The sequence below is a fragment of the Durio zibethinus genome, chromosome 17 (assembly GCF_047325235.1).
Source record: "Durio zibethinus cultivar Kanyao isolate XHJ-2024 chromosome 17, ASM4732523v1, whole genome shotgun sequence".
NCBI lineage: Eukaryota > Viridiplantae > Streptophyta > Magnoliopsida > Malvales > Malvaceae > Durio > Durio zibethinus.
This window is the reverse complement of record NC_143178.1, coordinates 6,307,620-6,330,768: the sequence shown is the minus strand read 5'-3', so window position 1 is coordinate 6,330,768 and position 23,149 is coordinate 6,307,620. Positions and strand designations below refer to the sequence as shown.

The window sequence follows — 23,149 nt, the reverse complement described above, 5'->3', positions numbered from 1 at the left end:
AATACAACTAACTATCTCTTTTTATATCCCATACAGTAAAAATAACCAATATCTTATACAGTAAATTCACCAATATACATTACACAAAATAAAACCAATAATATTTTACAGGGCGTAAACTACACTATGTTTTATCATATCATAAGAGTTTAAGCAAAACTAATGAAAAAAAATATAACAATCATTTTTCATAAAATCATTCAACAAACCACAATACTCCAACCAAACAATAAAAAAAATATCATGCCTGTAATGCATAAAGGGTATACGACGTTGATGACAGTGGTAAATGCTTATATAAATAAATAAATAAATATATATAGTAACGAAGAAAAAATAACATAGATAGATGAATAAACAATGTAGAAAAATGAGTAAATTTGCACATACCAAGTAAAAGCTGTGTGCAACGGTGTTGAATGATTCACGGTTAACAACGACACGAGAGATGAAGAAACAAAATACTAAGTGAATAGATTGACGGGTTTAGAGAAATACAAGCATTTTAACTTTTATCATTCAATTGTATTTGTCGTTTAATCTTTTAAAGTTCAATAACAGAAAATAAATATTTTAAAATGATCAATTAAGACATTTATAAACACAAATACCTTAATTGATTTATTTTATAATTTATAAAATAATCAATTAAAGCGTTCAAAATAACAAATGTCGCAACTGATTTTTTAAAATAATATTTACTTTATTAATTAAGGTGTTCATATTAACAAACATCTTAATTAATGATGTTTTATAATATAAAACAATAATTAATTAAAATATTTATTTTTTTATTGTTAAAAATATCATTTATTAGTGAGATATTTATTATTAATAAAATAAAATAAAAAATTACCATAATTTTATTAAAGAGATTATAATAATTATAAAAAATTTAATATACATAAATTTTTTTAATTAAACGAATAAATTTAAATACGAAATACCTTAAAAATAAAATCGAATATCACAATTTTTGGTCGGATTTCAAAATTTTACGACCGACACACACCAGAAAAGAAAGATTAAAAGACAGATGAGTCAGGTGGCTTTTTTTGGCTGACGTGTGACGCGTCGTCGTCCTGGTGCAATAGCCATCACGTGACGTCCGTTGATTAGAAGCCGATTTTTATTTCATCAATCATCCATACATCCAACGGCTATGGCTGGCAGATTCTCTCTTTCTTTCTTTTTTATGTTTTTGCCATTTCAGAACAGGCACGTGCGTTTCGCATGGGACCGATCTCTTCTGCTTTCCAAAAAATATTATTCTTCGATCTGTTAGCAACGGCTTACGTCATGGACACGTTTCGCTTGCTCCTAGACTCGTTTTCGTGAATCTCACGTCTAAACGCCACGTGTACTATTTCTGTCGGGAATAGTTGACGCGCGAGTGCCGAGTTGGAGTTCGAGCCGCCGCTGCAGCCATTTCGCTCGGTCGGCACGGCTTTCTAATGCCTTTGGCTTTTGGCTTTGTCCTCCTCTCGAGTAAGGTTCTTCAAATTTCGTTTTTGTTAGCTTATTACCATGTCTACTAAATTTTGAGGAATTAATGTAAAAACAACTTTTTTATGGATAATGGTAATTTATACTATTGGCATTTTTTAAGGTTAGTTAAAATATTATTTTAAAAATATTTTTTATATTTAATATGTTATTTTTATCAAATTCAATAAAAAATAATATAATAATTATATTAATATATTAAATATAAATTTATTTCTTTAAATATCATATTAATCAATAACGCTAGACAATGATTGACATTTCTCTTTATTAAAATGTAATCTTATAATTAAAGATTTTTTTATTAAGAAATTAGAACAATATTTCAGAAGTATATTATTAATCTATTGAAATTAATAATAGACTATAATATGAATATGGCAAAAATATCATGAGTCTTATCTTTTCAATTTTTTTTCAAGTATTTGTATTTCTTCATACGATAAGGTGTAATTATTATCTTATTGAATAAACTTAAAAAATGAATTAATTATTTAATTTATGAGTAAATCAATTAATTTATAAATAAAATGTTAATTATAGTTAAATTAATAAATTATCATCACACAAAGTAAGACAAAAATATTGATACAAAAATTATGGAAACAGTAGTATTTTCCAAACACTATATATTCATGACCAAATCTAAATAGAATAGTAAGATAAAGAACCGCGTTTGTTTATCTTCAAAATTAAAAAATAAATAAATAAATAAAGTTGACAAAGAATACGTGATTATTTCCATGTCGCCCTGATTAGGGAGATTTTCCATCAATTACCTGACATTAACCTCTTCCACCTCAAAATTGTCAACCCTTGTTTTTTTTTTTTAACCAAACACTTTTTTTTTTTTATATTTTGGACCAAACACTTGATTCCACTAGTTACAAAAAAAAAAGAAGATTGATTTTATATGAAACATTATCGCCGCCGTGAGATCATTTGTTCTTCAGTTTCGGCTGAGCTGCGATATCATAGTTTCCCACCCTAGGAATTGTCACTTCTTTGCTACATAGCAGCCTGTGCTTTCTTCCCCGACAAATCCTCTTTTCCCTTTGTACTCGTCTGCTTCGTTAGCTTGCCCATGGCTTTGCCTAGTAGGATCCACTTCTCTCTCTTTACCATTTTTTCTAAAAATTATCATAAAATATAAATGAACAAAAGAAAAGTCTTGTAAATGAATCATAACCTGGTAGACTTTCATCTGCTATAGCTATATAGCTCAAGGCAAGTTTGCTTTATGCTAAGAATTGACATGATTTATCCAAGTTCATTTGTCTGCATAAAAAAAAAAATTTTCTCATTATGATCGCTTTATGATGAAACCCTACTTAATTTGATTGGCCTTGATCTTCATGAAGCAGTAAAAGCTAAACCCACCCTCATTTTTTTTGTTTAATTTTATCTAGGCATTTCCATTTTTTTCATTGCAATTTACTAGTGTTTAAGGGGGATATATATCTAACTAGTTTGCAATTGCATGTAGTAGAAGCCTGATGTTGAATATTGATGTTATGAAGGGGTTTGAAGGAGCAAACCGATGATCACCTTAACCTAAACTTGTTCTCCTTCTATTCTCTTTTCTCTTTTTACCAAAACAAAGGCTTTAAAAAAAAAAAACAAAACTAGAAAGTTAATAATAAAATAATGAGAAGAGAATGAGAAGAATCCTTAGTCTATCAATTTCATTCTCTCTCGTCAGAAAAGAACCAACAACTTCTAGAGTGCAGAAGCACTAAACTCACCCCCAACAAAGAACAAGATTGAGTAATTTGACTATTGCAAGAATTTAGGAATATTATTATTATTGGCAAAATGATGTGCACAATGAATAGAAATTTCCCTAACGCATAGACTGGCCAATTTTTTTATGGCAATAATGAATTAACAACAGAAAGACAAATTTGTCCCCATTTCAAGTGCTCTCTCTCTCTCTCTCTCTCTCTCTTTCATTTCCTATTAATAGTAGGCCAACACATGCAACCACCACAGACACCATCTCTCGAAGTGTTTCAATTTTTTTTTTTTTGTGGGGCTTTAAGACCAGCTTCCTAGCAATAGTAGGTGATTTTCGTCTTTTTGAAGACTCCGTAGCTTTTTTCCCCCTTCTCTCACTCTACTCCATGGATACCGCTCAGTGGCCGCAGGTAAAGAGGGTCTTCTTTTATTTTTGTTTTTCTTCACGTGAAATCATGAACTTTTTTTTCCTGGGTTGAGGAAAAGCTAATTACTAGAATATATATGTAGCTTTGGGTTTTGATTTTTTTTTTTCTCTCGTTGATTACTTTGTTTAAAGTTTCACTTTTTGCCATGAGATAGTTGAAATTATGTTCCTGTCGTTTAAGATCTTTCAATTTTTTTTTTCTTTTTGAGAAAGGACTGCACTTTTTTCTTTCTTTTTCCACTAATAAAAGGACCTGGAGAAAAAGTTACTATTATTATTTGTTTTTATTGCTGGTGTTATGTTTCAAAGTGCAAAGCAGCGTCCTATGTTTTCTCTGTCTTGTTTGTTTCTTCTTTCATCTTTGCTATCAATTTATTTTTGTAAGAGACAAACACTTAAAATCATGGCTTTTTCCCGTCTTTTGTTTCTTTTTCACTTTTCTTTTAAAAATTTCAGGGAATTGGAGTTGTTAAGCCCATGGAAGAGTCAAGACCTATGGTGGAGAGAAGGGCTAGGCCTCACAAGAATCAAGCTTTGAACTGTCCCAGGTGCAATTCAACTGACACCAAGTTTTGTTACTATAATAACTATAGTCTTTCTCAGCCAAGATACTTCTGCAAGACTTGTCGAAGGTACTGGACGGAAGGTGGTTCCCTCAGGAATGTTCCTGTTGGTGGAGGTTCAAGGAAGAATAAGAGATCTTTATCATCAGTATCACCAGCTTCATCAAATAAGCTTGGCGATTTAACCCCACCTGGTCCTCCTCATTCTGCTTCTCAGAACCCTAAGATTTATGAAGGTCAAGACCTTAACCTAGCTTATCCACCATCAACTGAAGACTATAATGGCTTATCAAAATTCGTAGAGGTGCCCTACAGCACAGGTAACAAAAGCAACCATCAAAACTCTAGCTCCTCCTCAACTTCGACTCATCTCAATGCTATGGAGCTGCAGAAGATTGGTATGAATTCAAGAGGCTTGAGTTCATTCATGTCGATGTCGGTTTCTGATTCCAACGCAGTGTACTCAAATGGGTTTTCAATGCAAGACTTCAAACCGCCTCTCAATTTTCCTCTTGATGGATTTGAAACTGGCTATGGGAATCTTCAAGGGGTACAAGAAATTGGTGCAAGGCTTTTGTTTCCTATGGGGGAATTGAAGCAGGTCCCAAGCACTAGTAACGATTTGGACCAGAAAAGAGGGCAAGGAGAATCCACTGGATATTGGAGTGGAATGTTGGGCGGAGGACATTGGTGAAAGTGAACAGAAAATTTAATAACAACATGGTTAAACAGGACAAAGTTGGTGTTTTTGCTTTTCTTCTTAGATGTTCGGTGGCTAGTTTGATGTTTGATTACTAACAGTTAGGTTACATGGGCTTCAATCTTTCTTTCAAATTTAGCCTTTTACCCCCTTTTCCTTTTAGTTGTTACTTATAATGCTTTAGTACCTTTCTCTACCCTTTGATCAGTACTGTGGGTGTTTGAAGCTTCTTTTTAGATCGGCTTCAAAAGGTTGACATTAAATGCTGTGCATATATATAAAAGCTGGAGAGGACTATGCGGCTAGGCGCCAAGTGATCCAAAAGACTTTTTTTCCTTCCTTTTTCTTTTGAGAGCTTCCAGCTATAAGACAAGAGTGGAACTAGAGTTCTTCGGCTCGCTACTTTCTGCTTCTTGGGATTGCACTGTGATTTTGGTTCACATGTTTCTCCATCCACAGCATGGATGCGATGCAGGGGACCCTCTCTCCAGTGTTTTAAGTTGTTCATGACCTTCTCTAATAATGTGCCATGTTGATGAACATATAATGATTTTGGTTGAATTAAATTTGTTAAATTTAATTTAACAGTGGGATTTGCTAGGGTGATTGGTACTAATTATAGATATGGATTTTCAAATTTATTAGTATTTCCTTGAGCTCAAAGTGAGTTGGAATGATGGGCGTCAATCTTTTACAGCATACTTCTTTCTCTTTTTGCTTGTCAACAGGTCACGACTGTCGGGTCTTATCAGCATCATCTGGGTGTTGAGAGATTCTTCCAACCCCTCTTAAAGGCAAAACCTTCATGAGCAAGTGTATATTATCTTTGGAAGGAATAACCCAGAATGAATTGCTTATTAGGTATGACCCAATATGAGCCATACCTGCGCATGCTATTCCACTTTCTAATGCAGGTTTACTATTTTCTCCTCTCTTTCTTTTCTTAGAACATACCTTTTCTTTTAAATGAACAGCTTGGTTTTGATACTCATAATTATTCGGAATGATTTCGTGAAATAAATATTACTATTTCAATAAATTTAGATCAAGGTCTAGATTACTTAAATAGGCAAACTAATTAGTAATAAATACGATAATTTTAAACATGAAATAATAACATAATAAAAAAATTAAAATAATATGATTTAAAATTTTATTTTATATATAATTGAAAATTTTAAAAATATATATTTTAGTTTTAATGAATTGACATAAATTATAATAAAATTATTTTTACGTTTTATCGGTGTTATTAATACATGAAATAAAAAAATATAAATACATAAATTATTATATCTAATTAGGGATATGTTTCTTTTATGGCTTTCTTAGACTCGTATCTTCCTCCCATTTCACCAGTAACCCATGTATAAAAATACATATATGTATATCATGGTTTCGTTATCTTGGTGTCGGAAAATTCTTGTATAGCAATGTGCTCCATTTCCATGAAATTACCATTACTTCCCCATATCCCACCATATTTTCTTTCTTTATTAGTAAAATCGAAGATTAAAAAGCTCTCAGCTTGACTAGCATTCCCATCTTCGGTCATGGATTGGACCCACAAACATTCTCCTTGGGAGCTATGCTTTAGAATAATCTCCTCCACTCGTTGCAAAAGCTATCAGAAATAGTCCTTATGTGCTAGATTCCATAATATATACAACTAGAATATACATTCTTGGACGCCAAAAACGAAATATTACTCTTTTCTTTCAAATTATATGGAGAGTGCCATTAATTTTAACGGAATAAAAAAAGTTTAATTTTAATATATTCAATATTAAAATTTAAAAATTCTTTATAAAATTAAATTTTCATAATTATATAACATAAAAAAATGGACAAAAAAATCACGGAGAGAGTACTATTTTTTTCAACGTGTTCACCGTTAAGAAGGGTGTTTCAAAGCCGTGAATTGAGGGTTCACCAGTTACCACCACCCACACATAATGGAGGTCTCTTTCTTGCCGAACTAGAGGCCTCAGACACCGTATTATTATTATTATTATTATTATTATTTTCCTTGGTATGGTTTTCTTTTAGCTCTCCTCGAATTGTCAATGAGACGGGGCAAGATTTTCAACCATTTGAATCATCAGGCTCTAGAGTGTCGGTGATGGTTAGAATTTTTGTACATTTTACCAGGTTTTTTCAGCCTTCTTTTTACTGTTTATGATCGGTGGATTAAGATTCAAGAGGTGTACGTCAACTTTAACCAATGAAATACAAAGAAATATCTGAATATAATATGCCTTTAGAAATATTTGCCTGCATATGGTTTCGTAATAATTCTAGCCCTAAATCACAAATAACAAAGAAAATGAATCATCATATATGTTTTTAAAATGTTTTTTTTTATAATTTGATGGGCCACTCTCACTGTAGTCTCTACAAGTCATTCCATCTATTAAGTTATTGAGTAGAGAATTTAAAAGTCATAATTTAAATTAATTTTAAATATGATATATACAATAACATAACATAAAAAAATATAAAATAATATAATTTAAAATTATAATAAAATTTTATATAAATTTAATAAAAAGTATATTTTATATTTAATATATCGACATAAAATGTGATATAATAATTTTTGTTATTATATATATCAAATATAAAATAAATAAATATAAATATATAAATTATCGTATTAATTGTTCAAAGTCAAAATAAAAATGTATTACACTTCACAAAAATCATGCATCGATCCAAACCAAAAAATCAATTTATGGGAAAAAAAAAACTTGTCGAAGCAATTAAACTCATCAATTGAGCTAACTCCTTATTGATACTTTATCTTAATGATCTACAACAATGAAAAAACCCGAAAGCAAGAGCAGTTCCTAGCTTCAAAGCTTATGTAACTGAAGTTGTTTTGATCTCCACAAGAGTAGTTCCTCTAACCATGACTCTCCAAGAAAATTGCTTGTACCAAAGCTGCAGGCTTAATTTTGTGTGGTTTTTCCATTAAAGCGTAGACAGGCCACGCAACTTGCACGTAGCTAGCTATAGGGGGCGTCACATATGAAACTGTTAACCTATATTGATAGTCAGTGACAATGTCACCATCAGATTTGACCTTGTCATCTACATATAACGCTTTGTTTCTTTGTTTTGGTTCATTGGCTCTCCACTAAATATCAATGGCCACAACTTCCTACCAAGGACAAATCAAGTTTTGTCGTGCGGGATAATTCTATTATTTATATATATGCCACAACAGGTAATGCAAGTAGAACAGAGCTTGAATAGATGTTTTTAATTTCTTTGGTATGGTTTTCTTTTTTTTTTTTTATCCGAAATGAGGTGTTGTAGGGCTTTCGTATTGAAAGTTATCAATTTACAGTTCTGGGTACTGCCTGCCTGCTTTACATTATTGAGTCTTCAACAGATTAAAAACAAAAAGCAGGTGGAGAAATATTGAAAATTTTATCTACTTTTTTTTTTGCAGGAAGGAAAATTGAACAAGGGAAAAGAAAAAATAGAGTTAAAATAAAGACACTAAAGTCAAGCCCTTGTTAAAATGAATTATCCAATTGACAACTTCCATCTTAATCATTTCTTTCAATGCATAGCCAAGCAGTTTACTTCCCAAAAAGGGTCTTGTTTTTTAAAGTTTAAGATAATGATTCAAAGTTAATTATAATTTTAACATTGTAATCTCCCAAAAAAAAATAAATAAAATAGTGTAATTTTATTATAAAATAAATGATGAATCGGTGATAATTACATTATATTTTAATGACCATGTCAATAACAATTTTGATTGTTAAATGAATACGAATACGAATATACAACTCAACTCTCTCCATTTTTGCTGTATTTATTTGATAAATTTTTTGCTGAATTAATGTTGGAACGTCCTAAAGCATCACCTCAAACGCCACTTGACCTTTCTTTTTTTCTTTTTTTTTTTTAATTTCGATACACTTTTCAGCTCAGTTTCCACTGAGTTGAAATTATATCAACAAGGTATTTATTGATGTTGGTTAAAATGATACTGTATTTGAGAGAGAAAAAATTACTACGTTATAATGCATCAAGGGTAGAGTGAAAAAAGGCTCCTATCTGCCCATAATTGGGGCATGGGCGTCCTTGTAACCAAACAAACCCATAAATATCTTTCCAGAATTGTGTCAAGACAATATTAACGAGGCTGCACATGTTGGTGACTGACTCCCTTGCTTTCCGTTTCTGGTACTTGAGTTGGCTACCGCCTACTACTGCCCACACTCACAAAAAATGATTGCTCAATTGTGGGAATCCATCACCATCCCACCACTAAACCAAAATCCCCCTAAACCTCACCCTTACCCTCACATGCCCAACACTCTCTCTTTGCTTGATAAGCCAATAAGTTCAAGCACCTATGCTTCAATTCTCGAATCTTGCAATAACCCAAGCCTAGGAAAACAGGTCCATGCTCATACTTTCAAGACTGGGTTTTTCGGGCAGGAGTTTGTGGACACCAAGTTGCTCCAAGTGTATGGGAAGTTTGGTTGTTTGGATGACGCGGATTTGTTGTTTGATAAAATGACGCTAAGAAACTTGTATGCTTGGACAGCTATGCTTAGTTTGTATGTTGATAATGGGCTTTTTGAAGAAGCTTTTTCGCTTTTTGAGAAACTACAGTTTGAGGATGTTTTATTGGACTTTTTTGTGTTTCCTGTTATATTAAAAATTTGTAGTGGTCTTGGTAATGTGGAAATAGGAAGACAACTGCATGGGATTTTGATTAAATATCAGTTTGTTTCTAATATTTATGTAGGTAATGCTTTGATTGATATGTATGGTAAATGTGGAAGCCTGGATGATGCTAAGAAAGTTCTAGAGACAATGCTTAAAAAGGATCGCGTGTCATGGAATGCCGTTGTTACCGCTTGTGCTACCAATGGGAAGGTTTATGAAGCATTGAGTTTTTTTGAAAGAATGTCTTTGTTTGAGAATTCAAAACCAAATCTTGTTTCTTGGAGTGCGGTTATTGGGGGTTTCTCAAAAAATGGTTATGATGAGGAAGCCATTGAGATGTTGTTTAGAATGGTAGGGGAAGGCATTGAACCAAATGCACAAACTCTAGCAAGCGTTCTTCCAGCTTGTGCTAGATTACAGAAGTTGAGGCTTGGCAAAGAATTTCATGGATATATCACTAGGCGTTCGTTTATGTCTAACCCTGTTGCCGTCAATGGATTGATTGATGTGTATAGGAGGTGTGGTGATATGACAAGCGCTTTCCATTTGTTTTCAAAGTTCTCAGTGAAAAATGTGGTTTCTTGTAATACAATGATTGTTGGGTACTGTGAAAATGGTAATGTCTCAAAGGCCCAGGAGCTATTTGATCAGATGGGCATCATGACTATCAAGAAGGATATAATTTCATGGAACACTATGTTATCTGGATATGTAAACAACTCCCTATTTAATGAAGCTTTGAACTTATTTAAGCATATTCTGATGGAAGATGGAATTGAGCCTGATTCTTTCACTCTGGGAAGTGCTCTAACAGCTTGTGCTGACACGGCTTCTTTGAGACTTGGTAGAGAGATACATTCTCAAGCAATTGTTAGAGGCCTGCAATCTAATACCTTTGTTGGTGGAGCATTGGTAGAAATGTTCTGCAAATGTCAAGACCTAACGGCTGCTCAAAATGCTTTCAATGAAGTAAGTGAGCGTGATACAGCAACATGGAATGCTTTGATATCTGGCTTTGCCCGCTGCAATCAGATTGAAAACATTCAGCATCTGCTTAGAAAAATGAAAGAAGATGGTTTTGAGCCAAATGCTCATACGTGGAATGGTATTATTGTAGGTCATGTGGAAAATGATCTACACGATAGAGCCATTATGTTGTTCTCTGAAATGCAGACTTCAACTATGAGGCCTGACATTTACACTATTGGAATAATTCTACCTGCTTGTTCAAGGTCGGCCACCATTGAGCGGGGAAAGCAGGTTCATGCACATTCAATTAGATGTGGTTATGATACTGATGTCTACATAGGAGCAGCCCTTGTGGACATGTATGCTAAATGTGGGAGCATACAGCATGCACTACTAGCAAATAATAGAATTTCAGACCCAAATTTGGTGTCCCACAATGCCATGCTCACAGCATATGCCATGCATGGGCACGGGGAGGATGGAATTGTTCTCTTTAGAAGAATAATAGCAAATGGCTTTAGGCCAGATCATATCACTTTTCTTTCCGCTCTTTCTTCATGTGTTCATGTTGGGTCGATTGAGATGGCTCAGGAATTATTTTGTTTGATGCAGCAATATGATGTCAAACCCACCATAAAACACTATACATGCATGATTGATTTGCTAAGTAGGGCAGGTCAGCCTAATGAAGCTTATGAACTTATCAAGAGAGTTCCAATGGAAGCTGATTCAGTGACGTGGGGCGCCTTGCTTGGTGGCTGCGTTCTTCATGGTAATGTTGAGTTGGGACAAATTGCAGCAGAGAGGCTTATAGCGTTGGAGCCAAATAATACTGGTAACTATGTATTGTTGGCAAATTTATATGCTTATGCTGAAAAATGGTCTGATGTAGCAAGAACAAGACAGAAAATTAAAGACAGTGGAATGTTTAAGAATCCAGGATGTAGTTGGATTCAGGACAGGGATGATATCCATGTATTTATTGCATATGACAAGTCTCATGAGAAAACAGAAGACATCTATGCTACTTTGGATAAACTAACCCTTCACATGAAAACATTTGCTTTGTAAATGCACGACACTTAATACTTTGAATCATTTGTACCGAGTATACAATGAATCACAGATCTGAATTTCTGCAACATTCTCCCCCATCATAACTAGCAGTCACTAAAACCCAACATAGTGTTGGTTCCATAATAACATCTTGGAATCTTCTAAATCCACCATGAACCATTCCTTGGAACTAGTAATATCAAGAGTAGTATGAATTAAAACTCAGTACAAGTCTAGGGATTCCAGAACCCTGCGAGCTTGGATGTGAAGAGCTGTCAGTCTCTGGTCTGGATCAAGAGTTGAGCCAAATTGACTTGCTGCCCATATCAAGGAAGCAGATTCTTCACCTAAAAGTCGTCTTAAGTCATCACTAATGGTTGCCATGGGAGACCTTTCCATCCCATTTACATGTCCTTTGAGTAGAAGCAAAAACTCTCCGCATTTCAACCTAAGCAGCAGAATAATATTCCTTTTTCAGTTAAATGAATCAGTGAGACATAGGATAGCATTAAAAAGACAAATATGCATTGGGAGATCAATGTCATCTACACGAATCAACGGGCAAACTTCATTGAGAAAATAATACATTTCCTAATTTATTTTCACTGGGATTACCACATATGATATAGACATTAATAAAAAAATAAACAAGAGAATTAGAAAAAGAGAACAAGGCGTTGAAATAAATATCCCAGCTACTATCTTCATGTACCTGAGATTTTCATCCACTTGCTTGTCTCGTATGAGCTCTGCAACTTCCTCAATGCCATTGCATGCTTCAAAATCCTAGGGAGTAATACTAAAAACATTATGCACACAAACACCGGATGGAATGGACATATGAAAGATATCATCACCAGAAATCCAGGGAAAAAGTAAGGAAGCCTTTCTTTTGCTACAAAGTTTAGGATAAAACCTCCGCTCAAATCTGGGGTTAAAGAGGCTGTTCTCACGACCAGTTAACCTGAGTGTTTCCCATCCTTATTAAACCTTTTCTGTTTTAGTGCCAAAACTAGGCTTCAATGAGAACCAAGTTTCTGGGAAGACCTATGAGATGGAAATAATATGACTGTTGCAAAACTAAATATCCAATACAATGGCTATTACGAAGTATTCTTCTTTTAAGAAACATCCTTTCCAAAGGTTTTTGACTAGCAGGTTGGAGAGGATTTTGACAAACATTAAGTCAATATTTGAGAAAATAATTAAGTTCCTAGAACCCATAGCGTTAATCATGTCAAATGGCTGGAAGTCACCAATCCCTATTTCTTGTATGAAAGCTGAGAAGACACAGGAGAGAACTGGCAACTTATATCATCATCAATAAAAGAACCAAAATTGAGGGGAAAGAAGTAAAGTTGGGTGTTTCCTTTTTCATCTTTTCCCCTAGAAACCAAAAGGCTATAAAAGAACATTTTTTCTATCGTTCACATTGACTATTGATGGAGCTAAACATCATCTTTGACAACTAAACTTATTTAAGAAGTAAGATCAAAATGCTTTCCCAATGGCATGAAATGAATTTACAAAGTAATCACACAAGCTGAAACAGAATTCAAGGTTATGTAACCATGAAGATGCGGTGAAATAGGTCAGTAGGCTTAGCATTAGCATAGAGAACTGCTAATAAAAATTGGTGGCCAAAAAAATGGAAATAAAACTAGCTAGACTATAAATTTAAACTAAAATATTAGCAAAGTTTACCGCGTAACACATTAGCACAGCCAAAGAATGGATAAAATACCATTTGATTGGATGAGGAATCCAACATTATCGAGATTAAAGCATCCAGGCATGCACCTTGTTCAAGTACTCCTCGAGTTGATAAGACATTCATCAAAACCTGCATCATAACAAGTACTCGAAGATTACATTTAAATATTGAGATCTATATTCCCCAAAATATAGTGGTTAAATGCAGGCAAATTGCAGCTGTGAAATAGCACGCTAATTATTTGTTTTGACACAAAGTGACATGCTTAAAACTTTTCCACAACAATATCCAATCTTCACTTTTCAATCCCAACTCCCATTTCTCCTCAACAAGAGAACTGTCACTCATTAATGCAAGACATCTTTCTATAAAAGTGCAAATCTAAACCGAAATTCTGGCAAGCCTTTATACTTTCTTAAACGTATATATAGAATTACCGGGATGGCTTTGTGTTGATGGGCCAAACGAGTGCTTTCAGGGTGAAGTAGACAGCAGCCTTCCAAGACTCTGAGCGCAAGAGCAACTTCCGCATCCGTGGAAGGACTGTTAATCTTCATTGGCTCCACAGTGAATATATGATCCAAGTTTTCCACTCTATCATCCTCGGTTTCCTTGAATGAATGCTCAAACAACACAGGAACCACTGTCCCCAAAAAACCCAAATTTCACACACAAATAAAAATAAAGAAAAAAACCCAGAGATTTTTTTTTTAAAGGATTTGAAAATGATGAACCTTGGAGGTCGGGGATGGATTGGGTGTGGGAAAAGAGGATGATGGAGGAGTCAGACTGGGCTATGGATCGGAGGGATTTAAGAAGGAAACGGAGGCCACGAACTCGGAGGAAAGAGAACTCGGCGCGTGCGTCACGGAGGCCGGTGCGGAGAGCAAGGTTGACTTCTCTATAGATTCGTTGCTTGTTGAGAGAGTTAACTAGCTCACCAACCACATTCGTTGCAGCAGTCGATGCTGCTTCTGATTCTGGGTCCCTTCGTGATGACGATGATGGGGATGGACATTCGTTGGAATCTGATTGCTTGCTCCATAAAGCTTCTTTCAGGTTCATCTGTGTTTTTTTTTTAAATATTAATACTGTGCTCTCTGTTAAATTTGAAACTCCCTTAACTTTCCTTTTGACCCTGTGTTTGTTTTGAGGAAAATTTGGAGATGGAAAAATTGGGGGGAGAGAAACAAGACAACAGAGAGTATTTGTAAAATATAGAGCACCTACGATCCGCTACTAAATTTTCCGGCGATACATTTGACTCTAGACGGAGGTGCGGCACGTAGGTCCTAGGTCGGAGGATGGAAGTTCCAGATGAGGGAAATCTGAATCTAATAGGCGAAGAACGAAAAAGAAAAAATACGGAATGGCATAAACTATGTCGTTTAATATAAAAAATGTAGAAGGGGGCAGCCCAAGGTTAAAGGCCTAGTAGAAGGGGGCAGCCCAAGGTTAAAGGCCTATTGCAAACCCAACAATAAAAAGGACAAATGCTTGAGGACGATGTTTTAAGGTTAAGAAGGTTTTATGAGGACGAGATATTAGGTTCGAGTCAAGATCTTCCCCTTTCTTTTCACAAGAATTATGTTCTCTCTTGAAACAGAAAAAATTAATTAAATTTTTTTTTTCAATTTTATCATTTTTATTTAAATGAACCTTTAAATTTTTGTTATATTCAAATAAATCCTTTTAATGAGCCCTTAAATTTTATTATACCTAAACAAATTTTTAATTTATACTTAAATAAACTCGTAACTTTTAATTTGCATTTGAATAAATTTTTAATTTTTAATTTGAACTTAAATAGACCTTTAATATAAATAAATCGGTTATTGTTTGAAAAAAGAACTTATTTAAATATAAATAAAAAATAAAAACTTATTTGGTACAATAAAATATAAAAATTTATCTAAATAAAACGATATAATTAAAAAAAAAAAAGCATTTTAACCATTTTTTAAAACTGGAATACTTTTTTAATCCTTTAAATTGAGTATTTTTAAATATTTAGCATGGTAAATATGAAAATATTTTTATTTGAACAAAATAATATCACAACACCCCATTTTAAAATTACTGTTTCTCAGCTCAGTGTCAAACTAAATCAACTGCAAAATGCAAATGGTTCTTTGTATTTGTCCTGCTGCTCTCTACGCTAAAAGTCCAGATTCTTCCAACATTGCTAAACATTGAGCTAACATTGACATGGCAGACTATGAAAGATACTAGTATAAGCTATTCAAACAAGTGCCAAGCGCTATCAGCCTGCAGCTACCATAGCATCCAACTATCCAAACCAATCAACCTAACTAATCTGAGCAAGAAGATATAATGTTTCATCTCCTAGAGCTTGAAAAACCAATCTTTCATTGAGAAACCTATTCCTTTCCTGCCAAAACAAAAGGCTTTTGTGCAATAGCCTGGACATCAAGGGGATGGAGGAAAGGAAAAGTGTCTCAAACTCCTGTAACAACCATTTCATTCACAGGTATTTACACAATGGAAAGTCATGGTGGGTAGTTGACAATACCATAAATTTATTAACATGGGAATTGCCAATCCATCATGGATCCTCTGGATGTAGTACATGTTACGAATGCACGGTGGGAAACAAGGAAAATTTTCCAAATGGGTTACAAGTTTCTGCACAAGATGAACGTGGAGCATTGATGAAATCACATCAACACAAGAATAAGTGGAATGAAACCCTTAAATGGTGCAGGTGCTACCAGTTCTCCTTAACAATCTTAGCCTTCTCAAGTATAAATTTCCCTTCCTTGTACTTCTGCGATGCCTCATAAGCTCGCTCATATTTCCAACCTAACACCTGATGGCAATCAGCACAATAAATATCGGCAACAGTATGGAGACCAGATAAGAGATGCCTGTCTTCTTTTGGTCCTGTTGTTAGATTCATTGCATGGGAGAACAAAAATGCCCGGCCATTTCTTCCCTATAAGAACAAAATTGTGGTAAAGAATGTTGAGCAGAAGTCCCCTCAGATCATTTATCACGGTCAAACATGAGATTATTTTCTGAAATGCTCGAATCGATTCATATTGATATCAGATGATGCAGTTTTTCCTAACTATGCTCACATTTCGCAAGATATACGCCAAGTTATGGGCCAAGGCTGGTATAAACAAGTGCAAAGCTTTCATATTACTTGATATCATGATCATTACTTTCAAGAAAAGCACTTGAATTTCCGCTCTGTTATTCACTATTTATGAAGTGTTTCAATCCAATTATCATATGTGCAGAAAAAATGCACGCCCAATTTAAAAGTCTGAAACTACCACATAAAGGGAAAGGTGCTACTAAAATTTCAAAAGACAAATTCAGAATCTTTTGTGCTCTACCTGAAAAGACTTGGAAATTATATCGTCGTGGAGAGAAACAGGGTTTCGACAATTAGAGCAGCTGTACAATCGTGGAACCAAGGATTCGGCCATTGATCAATAACTTTCAGGCTCGAACACCGTCGTCACTGACAAAAGAAACACACCAAGAAAAGGGGGGAAAAATGAAAAGGAATATCAAAGCACAACCAGAAAGCAGCTAACCAACTTAAAGCAAAGCAAAGAAAAAAAAAAACCCAAAATCAACACATGAACAAGAAAAGAGAACAAAAGATGAAACTCTTCACCTAAAACACTACAAAAAGAGATTGAGAACTAAATTTAAGTATTTGCGTACAAGTTTAAACCGAAGTGGATTACAAGGAGAGCAATGATTCATTATAAGATAAAAAAAAAAAAAAAATTCTGACTTCCCCTCTTAACCTAGTCTAGTGATTAAGAGACCGATTGAAAATCATATAGGCGTGAATTCGACTCCGCCGTCCCCCTCTCCCTTGTTATTGTTAGGCACCCCCCTTTGCACCCAAAAAATAAAAATCTGATTAAACAAATGGGTGTATGACAAAGACAGGATTGGAACTTAAAATACTAATGACATTAATAAACTAAATAAAAAAGAAAAGAAAGAAAAAGAAAGCACGAATCCATTTTCAAGAAAAGTTTGAAGTTAAAAAAAAAAAAGAAATAAAATAAGAGAAGAAACCCCATTGACAAATCGAATATTACAACTGAAATGGATGAGGATGTGAGCTGTAAAACCAAAACATCAGTCATTAGCCAAAAAGAAAAGAAGGGCCTTTCTTTTTTTTTTTTGGTTTCTTGACTTTTGTAAATCTAAGAATGTCCAAATTCTCTGCTTGAGTGTGAACTAGATTTTTCATTGGTTACTCAATCAACGTAAGAAGCTTGAGAGGATTTACAAATTTCTTTCATTCCTGTTCTCACCTTTGAGGGTGAGAGTTGGTATTCATTAAAGAAGCACGAGCCTCTAAGAAACATGGAGAGAGAGATACGTCATTTCGTTTAATTTCGAATTAAATTATTTAAAATTAAATTAATTATTCTATTTTATTTTATTTTATTTTTATTAATTAAATTGAATTAATTCAATCAATTTAATTAATTTTTATTAATTAAATAATAAATATATTTAAATTAAATTATATTTTAAATTTTAAATTTTTTATATTTTAAATAACTTAAATAAAATTATTTAACAACATATTCAAATATTAAAATATTATATTAAAAGTTTTAATAACTTATAAAATAAAATGATTTATTTTATATATTTTTATTTAATTTTTAATTTTTTATATTTCGATTAAAATTTTGGTTTTTTTTTTTTCAAATTGAAGTAATAAAAAATTAAAATCTTTTAAAATTTATTTTTTATTAATCAATCAAAATTAATTTGATGAATAATCGATTAACCTAATTAAATTAATTTAATTAATTAATTCGATTAAAACTAAATTATAAATATTTTACAGAGAGATTAAAAAAAAATAAAATTTTGAGATTTTTTTGTTTTTCACAAATATTCAAGACTAGAATTAGACCTCTATTTTATTGCTCCTCTATTTTTTAAAATTATATTTTAAGTATAAAAAATAATATTTTTATGTTAAATTTTAATGCTAGATAAGATATAAATAAATATATGTGTATTTTTTTATAAATAATAATAATAATAATATTTAAGAAATATAAACCCAAATTAAAGGTAAATATAAAATACATATAATCTTTGAACCTAGATTTTATTGGAACACCTCCCGTTTCATTAGCATGATTATTTTTTCATGTTATTTTTTGAGAGAGTTACGAGAGAATGAAGTAATTTATAAAGGAAGACGAAAGAAAATAAATTTTAAAAAAATGAGAGTTACATATATATATATATATATATATATATATATATAGAAAAAGGTATGTGAAAAATATAAAAAAATTAAAAATAAAAGTCGTTTGCTAAGATACCATGATTAAGGCGTAACACCAAAATTTTATTTTTACTTAAACTCAACTTAAAAAAAATTTAATTAAATTATCTTGAATTAAAAAAATACATCAATTGAATTATTGTGAATCGAAACTCATCAATTACAAGTTTTTTTTTTTAATTTTTATCTCAATTGATTTTTTATTATAAAAGGAATTTAATAAAAAATAAAATTAACAAAATAAATAAATAATATCCCAAAAAATCAAAAGTTTAAAAAAATGAAATTAAAAATACAAACAAAAAGAGAGAGGTGCCACTTACATACTTGAGATAAAGTGAAATACTTTAAATTTATTTTCAATTTGATCTAATTTTTAATAAAAATATTGATTTAACCAAAAAAATTAAAAAAAATTAATGTTAAATTAACATGAATTAAAATTAATCAAATACGAATTGCTTGATCATTTACACTCCAATTAATTTTTTTATAAAATTTATTTAATAAAAAGTAAAATTAAAAATAAATTAAATTAAAGAATTAAAAACAAAAACAAAAATAAACAAAAAATAAATTTAACAAATAACATAAATTATTTTTTAAAAAAATAAGGTCACGTGAATAACCTCTTTATTTTTCATTTTTTACAAAATTAAACAAAATTTAATATATAGGTAGAGGATGATAGTTTTTATTGTTGATCCTAAAAATTTTAGTCAAGTGATTAAAGACGATTAAAAAAATATAAAAAATTTAATATTTTTTATTTACCTTTATTATGTAAAAAAAAAAAAAGATTTTTTGTTGAAGAAAGGATGGTAGTATTTAACACGCGTGGGATGTAGAGCGTGATATGCGCATTTAACGTCAGTTCCAACTAGCTAAGGGGAATGAATTGCCGTTTAAAGTAGGGTCCGCTTTCCTTACTTGAAGCTTAAACATGCATCGTGATGTTGAGACGCGACAGAGGCGCATGAAGTTAAGGCTATCCCTTGAAGGAAATTTACATTTCCCTCCTTATGTCTGTCAGAAGTGGATCTGCAATCTTTTACTTTTTATATTAATTATGACTTTATCTTTTAACCGGGATAAAGTTTAAATATTATAGTTTAAAATTTTAATAAAAATTATATATAAATTTTAAAAATAATAAAATATATTTTATATTTTAGATATTGATATGAATTATAATATAGTAATTTTTTATTATATATATTTTAACATAAAATATATATTATATAAATATATAAATTATTTTATTTATTATATTTTAGTTCTATTTTTTTCTGATGGTATCGAATTTCTCTTTTGTAAGTTAATATCAATTTTTTGAAGTGTTAATATGTAAAATAATTTTTTATTATTTAATTTTTTTATCAGTTTAATATCTTAAAAAAATAAAAATTTTATTTTAATACTTTAATTTTTATTTTATTAAACATTTTGATACCTTACACTTTATCATCTTAAGTGATGGTGTGATATAAATATTCAATAAAATTATATTATATGTTATAAATATTTAATTATCGTCACATCAAAAAAATTTTAAAAAATAAAAGAATAAAATCTTATTTTAAAAAAAATAATAAGAAATTAAAAAAAAAAGGATGACATGGAACATTTACAGAATGTGTTATAATTTTTTTGGATATTAGTATCACTTATGCAACTTGACTAACATGTTAGTATGAAGTATCAAATTGTTTGATAAAATGAAAGTTTGATTACAGAAATAAAAATTCTATTTTTTTAAATATCAAAATATGTAATACATGCGTCAGTTTTATATTTAACCATTGTTTTTTTAATATCATCTTAATTAATCTCATCAATCCATGTAACTTATCTTAGCATGTGTTATCTTTAAAAAAAAAATTAGTATTATTACTGGAAAGGGAGAAAATGAATGGTTGGCTAGAAGCAATCTATAATCATATATCCATGGTGAGTAACCAATTACCAGCAGAAAAATAATATCGGAAACATTTCTTTCCCTAACTTTTTTGTTTTGTGTGCCTCCTTTTTTTTTTTTTAATTTTCTCTAAACTGCTTGAAATCTCACAATAATAGACTACTAGCAGTAAATTTGAGATCGATTATAGAAATTTAGTTTACTCGTAAAGCCTTCATAGTGCTTATAATACAATAAGAGCTTGATCAGAAATGAAATCATAATTACCAGGAAAAAAATTCAACCCACAAAAGCCAACTATCAATGAAACCTGATTCGACCATCCGTTCGAATTGAACTCAATTTTGACTCAAGATGAATTCAAATGAAACCCGAATTAGCCCTTTTGAATTGATATAGCAATAGCCTTAATAGCATATCTCAGATTAACAAGAGAATAAGTAAAGTTTCCAACATAATTTTAATTTATACAAGTGCAGATATTTAAATTCAGACCATAAAACTCGAACATAGATTTCCAAGTTTCATAAATTAAAGTAGAAGTATAGTTTCCAATCCGAGATCATCCAATTTCCTTATTTTTTCAAGGAGGGGTATTACCAGTAAGTTAGTATTCTTCAACCATCTTAAGTTTTTCGAGAACAAACTTCCCTTCCTTGAACCTGTTTTTCAAGTCATAAACTTGCACATATTTCCAGCCCAGTTCTTCACCGCACTTGCTGCAATAGATATCAGCAATGCTGTAAATCCCAGTTAACATCTGTCTGTCCTGCTTTGGCCCCAAAACAATGTTCATTGCATGATGGAACATATAAGCTTTCCCTGATCTTGCCTGTTACAACCAAATCAATGGAGTAAAAAAAAAGATAAAAGTTAGGCTGTAATTCAGAGAAAAAATAGAAACAAAAGAGAACTCAAGGTTATAGCAGTAACTATATAGTTTTTAGAAATAAGATCATCGCCAAGGGCAAGGGGATTTCGGCAGTTTCTGCAGCTGTACAATGGATTACCGCCGGATTCCATGTTGTCCACTGAAGCCGGCTAAAGACCCAAAGTAAGAGATACAAATAAAGGAAAAATAATGAGTTGCTGAAACAATTCTAAATGTAACTTGCAAGGAATCAAGGAATGATCAACATACATAAAAGAAGATGATCCAAATTCTGCTACTGAGATCAGAGATACAAATCATGTTAGGTTTGGGGGTGGTTAAATAAAAGAGGGATAGGCCAGAGTCAAAGGTTGACTGAAAATATATTATTGGATAGGCAGATCGATGGATGGTTGGCAAAAGATGTAATAAAACATATCCGATCTTGGTTTGTTTATTTTTATTTATTAAATTTAATAAATGATCATGTGGGGATATGTTAATTAAATATCTAAATTATAATTATAATAAAATTTATTTATATGTTTTTTATATATAAATGAATAATATATTGGACGAAGAGGTCATAAATATATTTTATTTTTATTTATTTATTAAATTTAACAAATTATTATGAATTACATTTTAATATTTATTAATTATATAAATAAATAAATAACATAGTAAAATTCATTTGTGCATAATTTTTTATATGTCTACCTTCGTGACTAAGGTTATTATCCGGAAAAATAAGTACTACCAAAGAAAAAGATTTTTCCATGACTTCTAGGCTTGTGACGGAGGAAGAGTAAGAAGCAAGCAGTAGCATGGTGATGCTCTTCATTTTCTTTGTGCAAACAAAATCCTTTGGTTTTTACCTTATCTCACTGGTAAATTTTTTGTCTTTGATTGTTTGGGATTGGTCCAGTTTCAATTAACCAACAACACTGTTTCCTTCTTTCACCTGGTGCTTTGACTGGGAAAAGCCTGGCATTTGTTTATAAAACTTGAAGCTAATATAATTATTTTAAGAGTTTGTTGAAATTTTTAATTTTATAAAAAAGGTTACTGATTTTTTTTTTTAATTTTTGATTCATCCCGAAGAGTTAATTTTTATATTTATTTGACTAAAAAAGTATTATACTCATAAATTTTTTTAACTCATCAAAAATTTTAAGAATCACTTCAATATCACAATTAAGGGTATAATAGATTAAATTTCAGTTAACACAGTATTAAATTCGAATTTGACTCGAAATAAAAATTAAATTATTTGATTATGCTCGATTAATATGTTAAAATAAATTTGATTATTATATTCGATAAAAATTTGATTATTTATACTTGAGGTTGAATTCAAAATATTTTATTTATTAAAATATAAAAATTCAATTAGGTTTGTGTGCTGTTTGAGTTGGGTATAAGATTGTTCAAATTTGACTTAATCGATAAGTTTAACTACTAACGTTCAAGCTCAATTCGATAATAATCGAGTCAAATTCGAATTTTATTCAAGTCAAATTCGAATTTTATTCAAGTTAAATTCGAGTAGCTTATAAGTACTATTATATCATTTACATCCTTAATCACAATTGTTAGTCTATGTTTAGATTGAGGAGGGAGGAGAGAAAGGAAAGAAAGTAAAGAAAAAATGGGAAAAGAGATAATCTTTTCTTTAATAA

The 23,149-nt window shown here is 31.5% G+C and overlaps 5 protein-coding genes across 8 annotated transcripts; 2 read left to right on the top strand and 3 right to left on the bottom strand.

The window, feature by feature from the left end:
* The first annotated feature begins 3,487 nt into the window (after positions 1-3,487).
* LOC111287699 (dof zinc finger protein DOF4.6-like) lies at positions 3,488-5,605 on the top strand. The gene is made up of 2 exons (XM_022878373.2): positions 3,488-3,653; positions 4,127-5,605. Exons 1-2 carry the CDS (start codon positions 3,630-3,632, stop codon positions 4,925-4,927), a joined length of 825 nt encoding a protein of 274 aa, XP_022734108.1. The 5' UTR covers positions 3,488-3,629; the 3' UTR covers positions 4,928-5,605.
* Positions 5,606-9,048: 3,443 nt separating this feature from the next.
* LOC111280228 (pentatricopeptide repeat-containing protein At2g13600-like) lies at positions 9,049-11,737 on the top strand. The gene has a single exon (XM_022867438.2). The coding sequence runs from the start codon at positions 9,182-9,184 to the stop codon at positions 11,666-11,668; it is 2,487 nt and encodes an 828-aa protein (XP_022723173.2). The 5' UTR covers positions 9,049-9,181; the 3' UTR covers positions 11,669-11,737.
* On the bottom strand, positions 11,523-14,717 carry LOC111280234 (uncharacterized). The gene is made up of 5 exons (XM_022867447.2): positions 14,102-14,717; positions 13,805-14,010; positions 13,398-13,496; positions 12,366-12,439; positions 11,523-12,101 (listed from the first exon to the last, which is right to left on the bottom strand). The coding sequence occupies exons 1-5, from the start codon at positions 14,430-14,432 to the stop codon at positions 11,876-11,878; spliced, it is 936 nt and encodes a 311-aa protein (XP_022723182.2). The 5' UTR covers positions 14,433-14,717; the 3' UTR covers positions 11,523-11,875.
* Positions 14,718-15,699: 982 nt separating this feature from the next.
* LOC111280247 (protein yippee-like At4g27745) lies at positions 15,700-17,627 on the bottom strand. Of its 4 annotated transcripts, none has more exons than XM_089746311.1 (3): positions 17,459-17,627; positions 16,733-16,860; positions 15,700-16,323 (listed from the first exon to the last, which is right to left on the bottom strand). In XM_089746311.1, exons 2-3 carry the CDS (start codon positions 16,823-16,825, stop codon positions 16,096-16,098), a joined length of 321 nt encoding a protein of 106 aa, XP_089602437.1. In that variant the 5' UTR covers positions 16,826-16,860; positions 17,459-17,627; the 3' UTR covers positions 15,700-16,095. The 4 variants fall into 4 exon arrangements, with proteins under 4 accessions (XP_089602437.1, XP_089602434.1, XP_089602435.1 ...); XM_089746308.1 differs by lacking the exon at positions 17,459-17,627 and adding an exon at positions 17,020-17,405; XM_089746309.1 differs by lacking the exon at positions 17,459-17,627 and adding an exon at positions 17,070-17,405.
* Positions 17,628-20,986: 3,359 nt separating this feature from the next.
* Positions 20,987-21,895, bottom strand: LOC111287689 (protein yippee-like At4g27740). The gene is made up of 3 exons (XM_022878363.2): positions 21,738-21,895; positions 21,530-21,637; positions 20,987-21,428 (listed from the first exon to the last, which is right to left on the bottom strand). The coding sequence occupies exons 1-3, from the start codon at positions 21,786-21,788 to the stop codon at positions 21,204-21,206; spliced, it is 384 nt and encodes a 127-aa protein (XP_022734098.1). The 5' UTR covers positions 21,789-21,895; the 3' UTR covers positions 20,987-21,203.
* Positions 21,896-23,149: the final 1,254 nt, after the last annotated feature.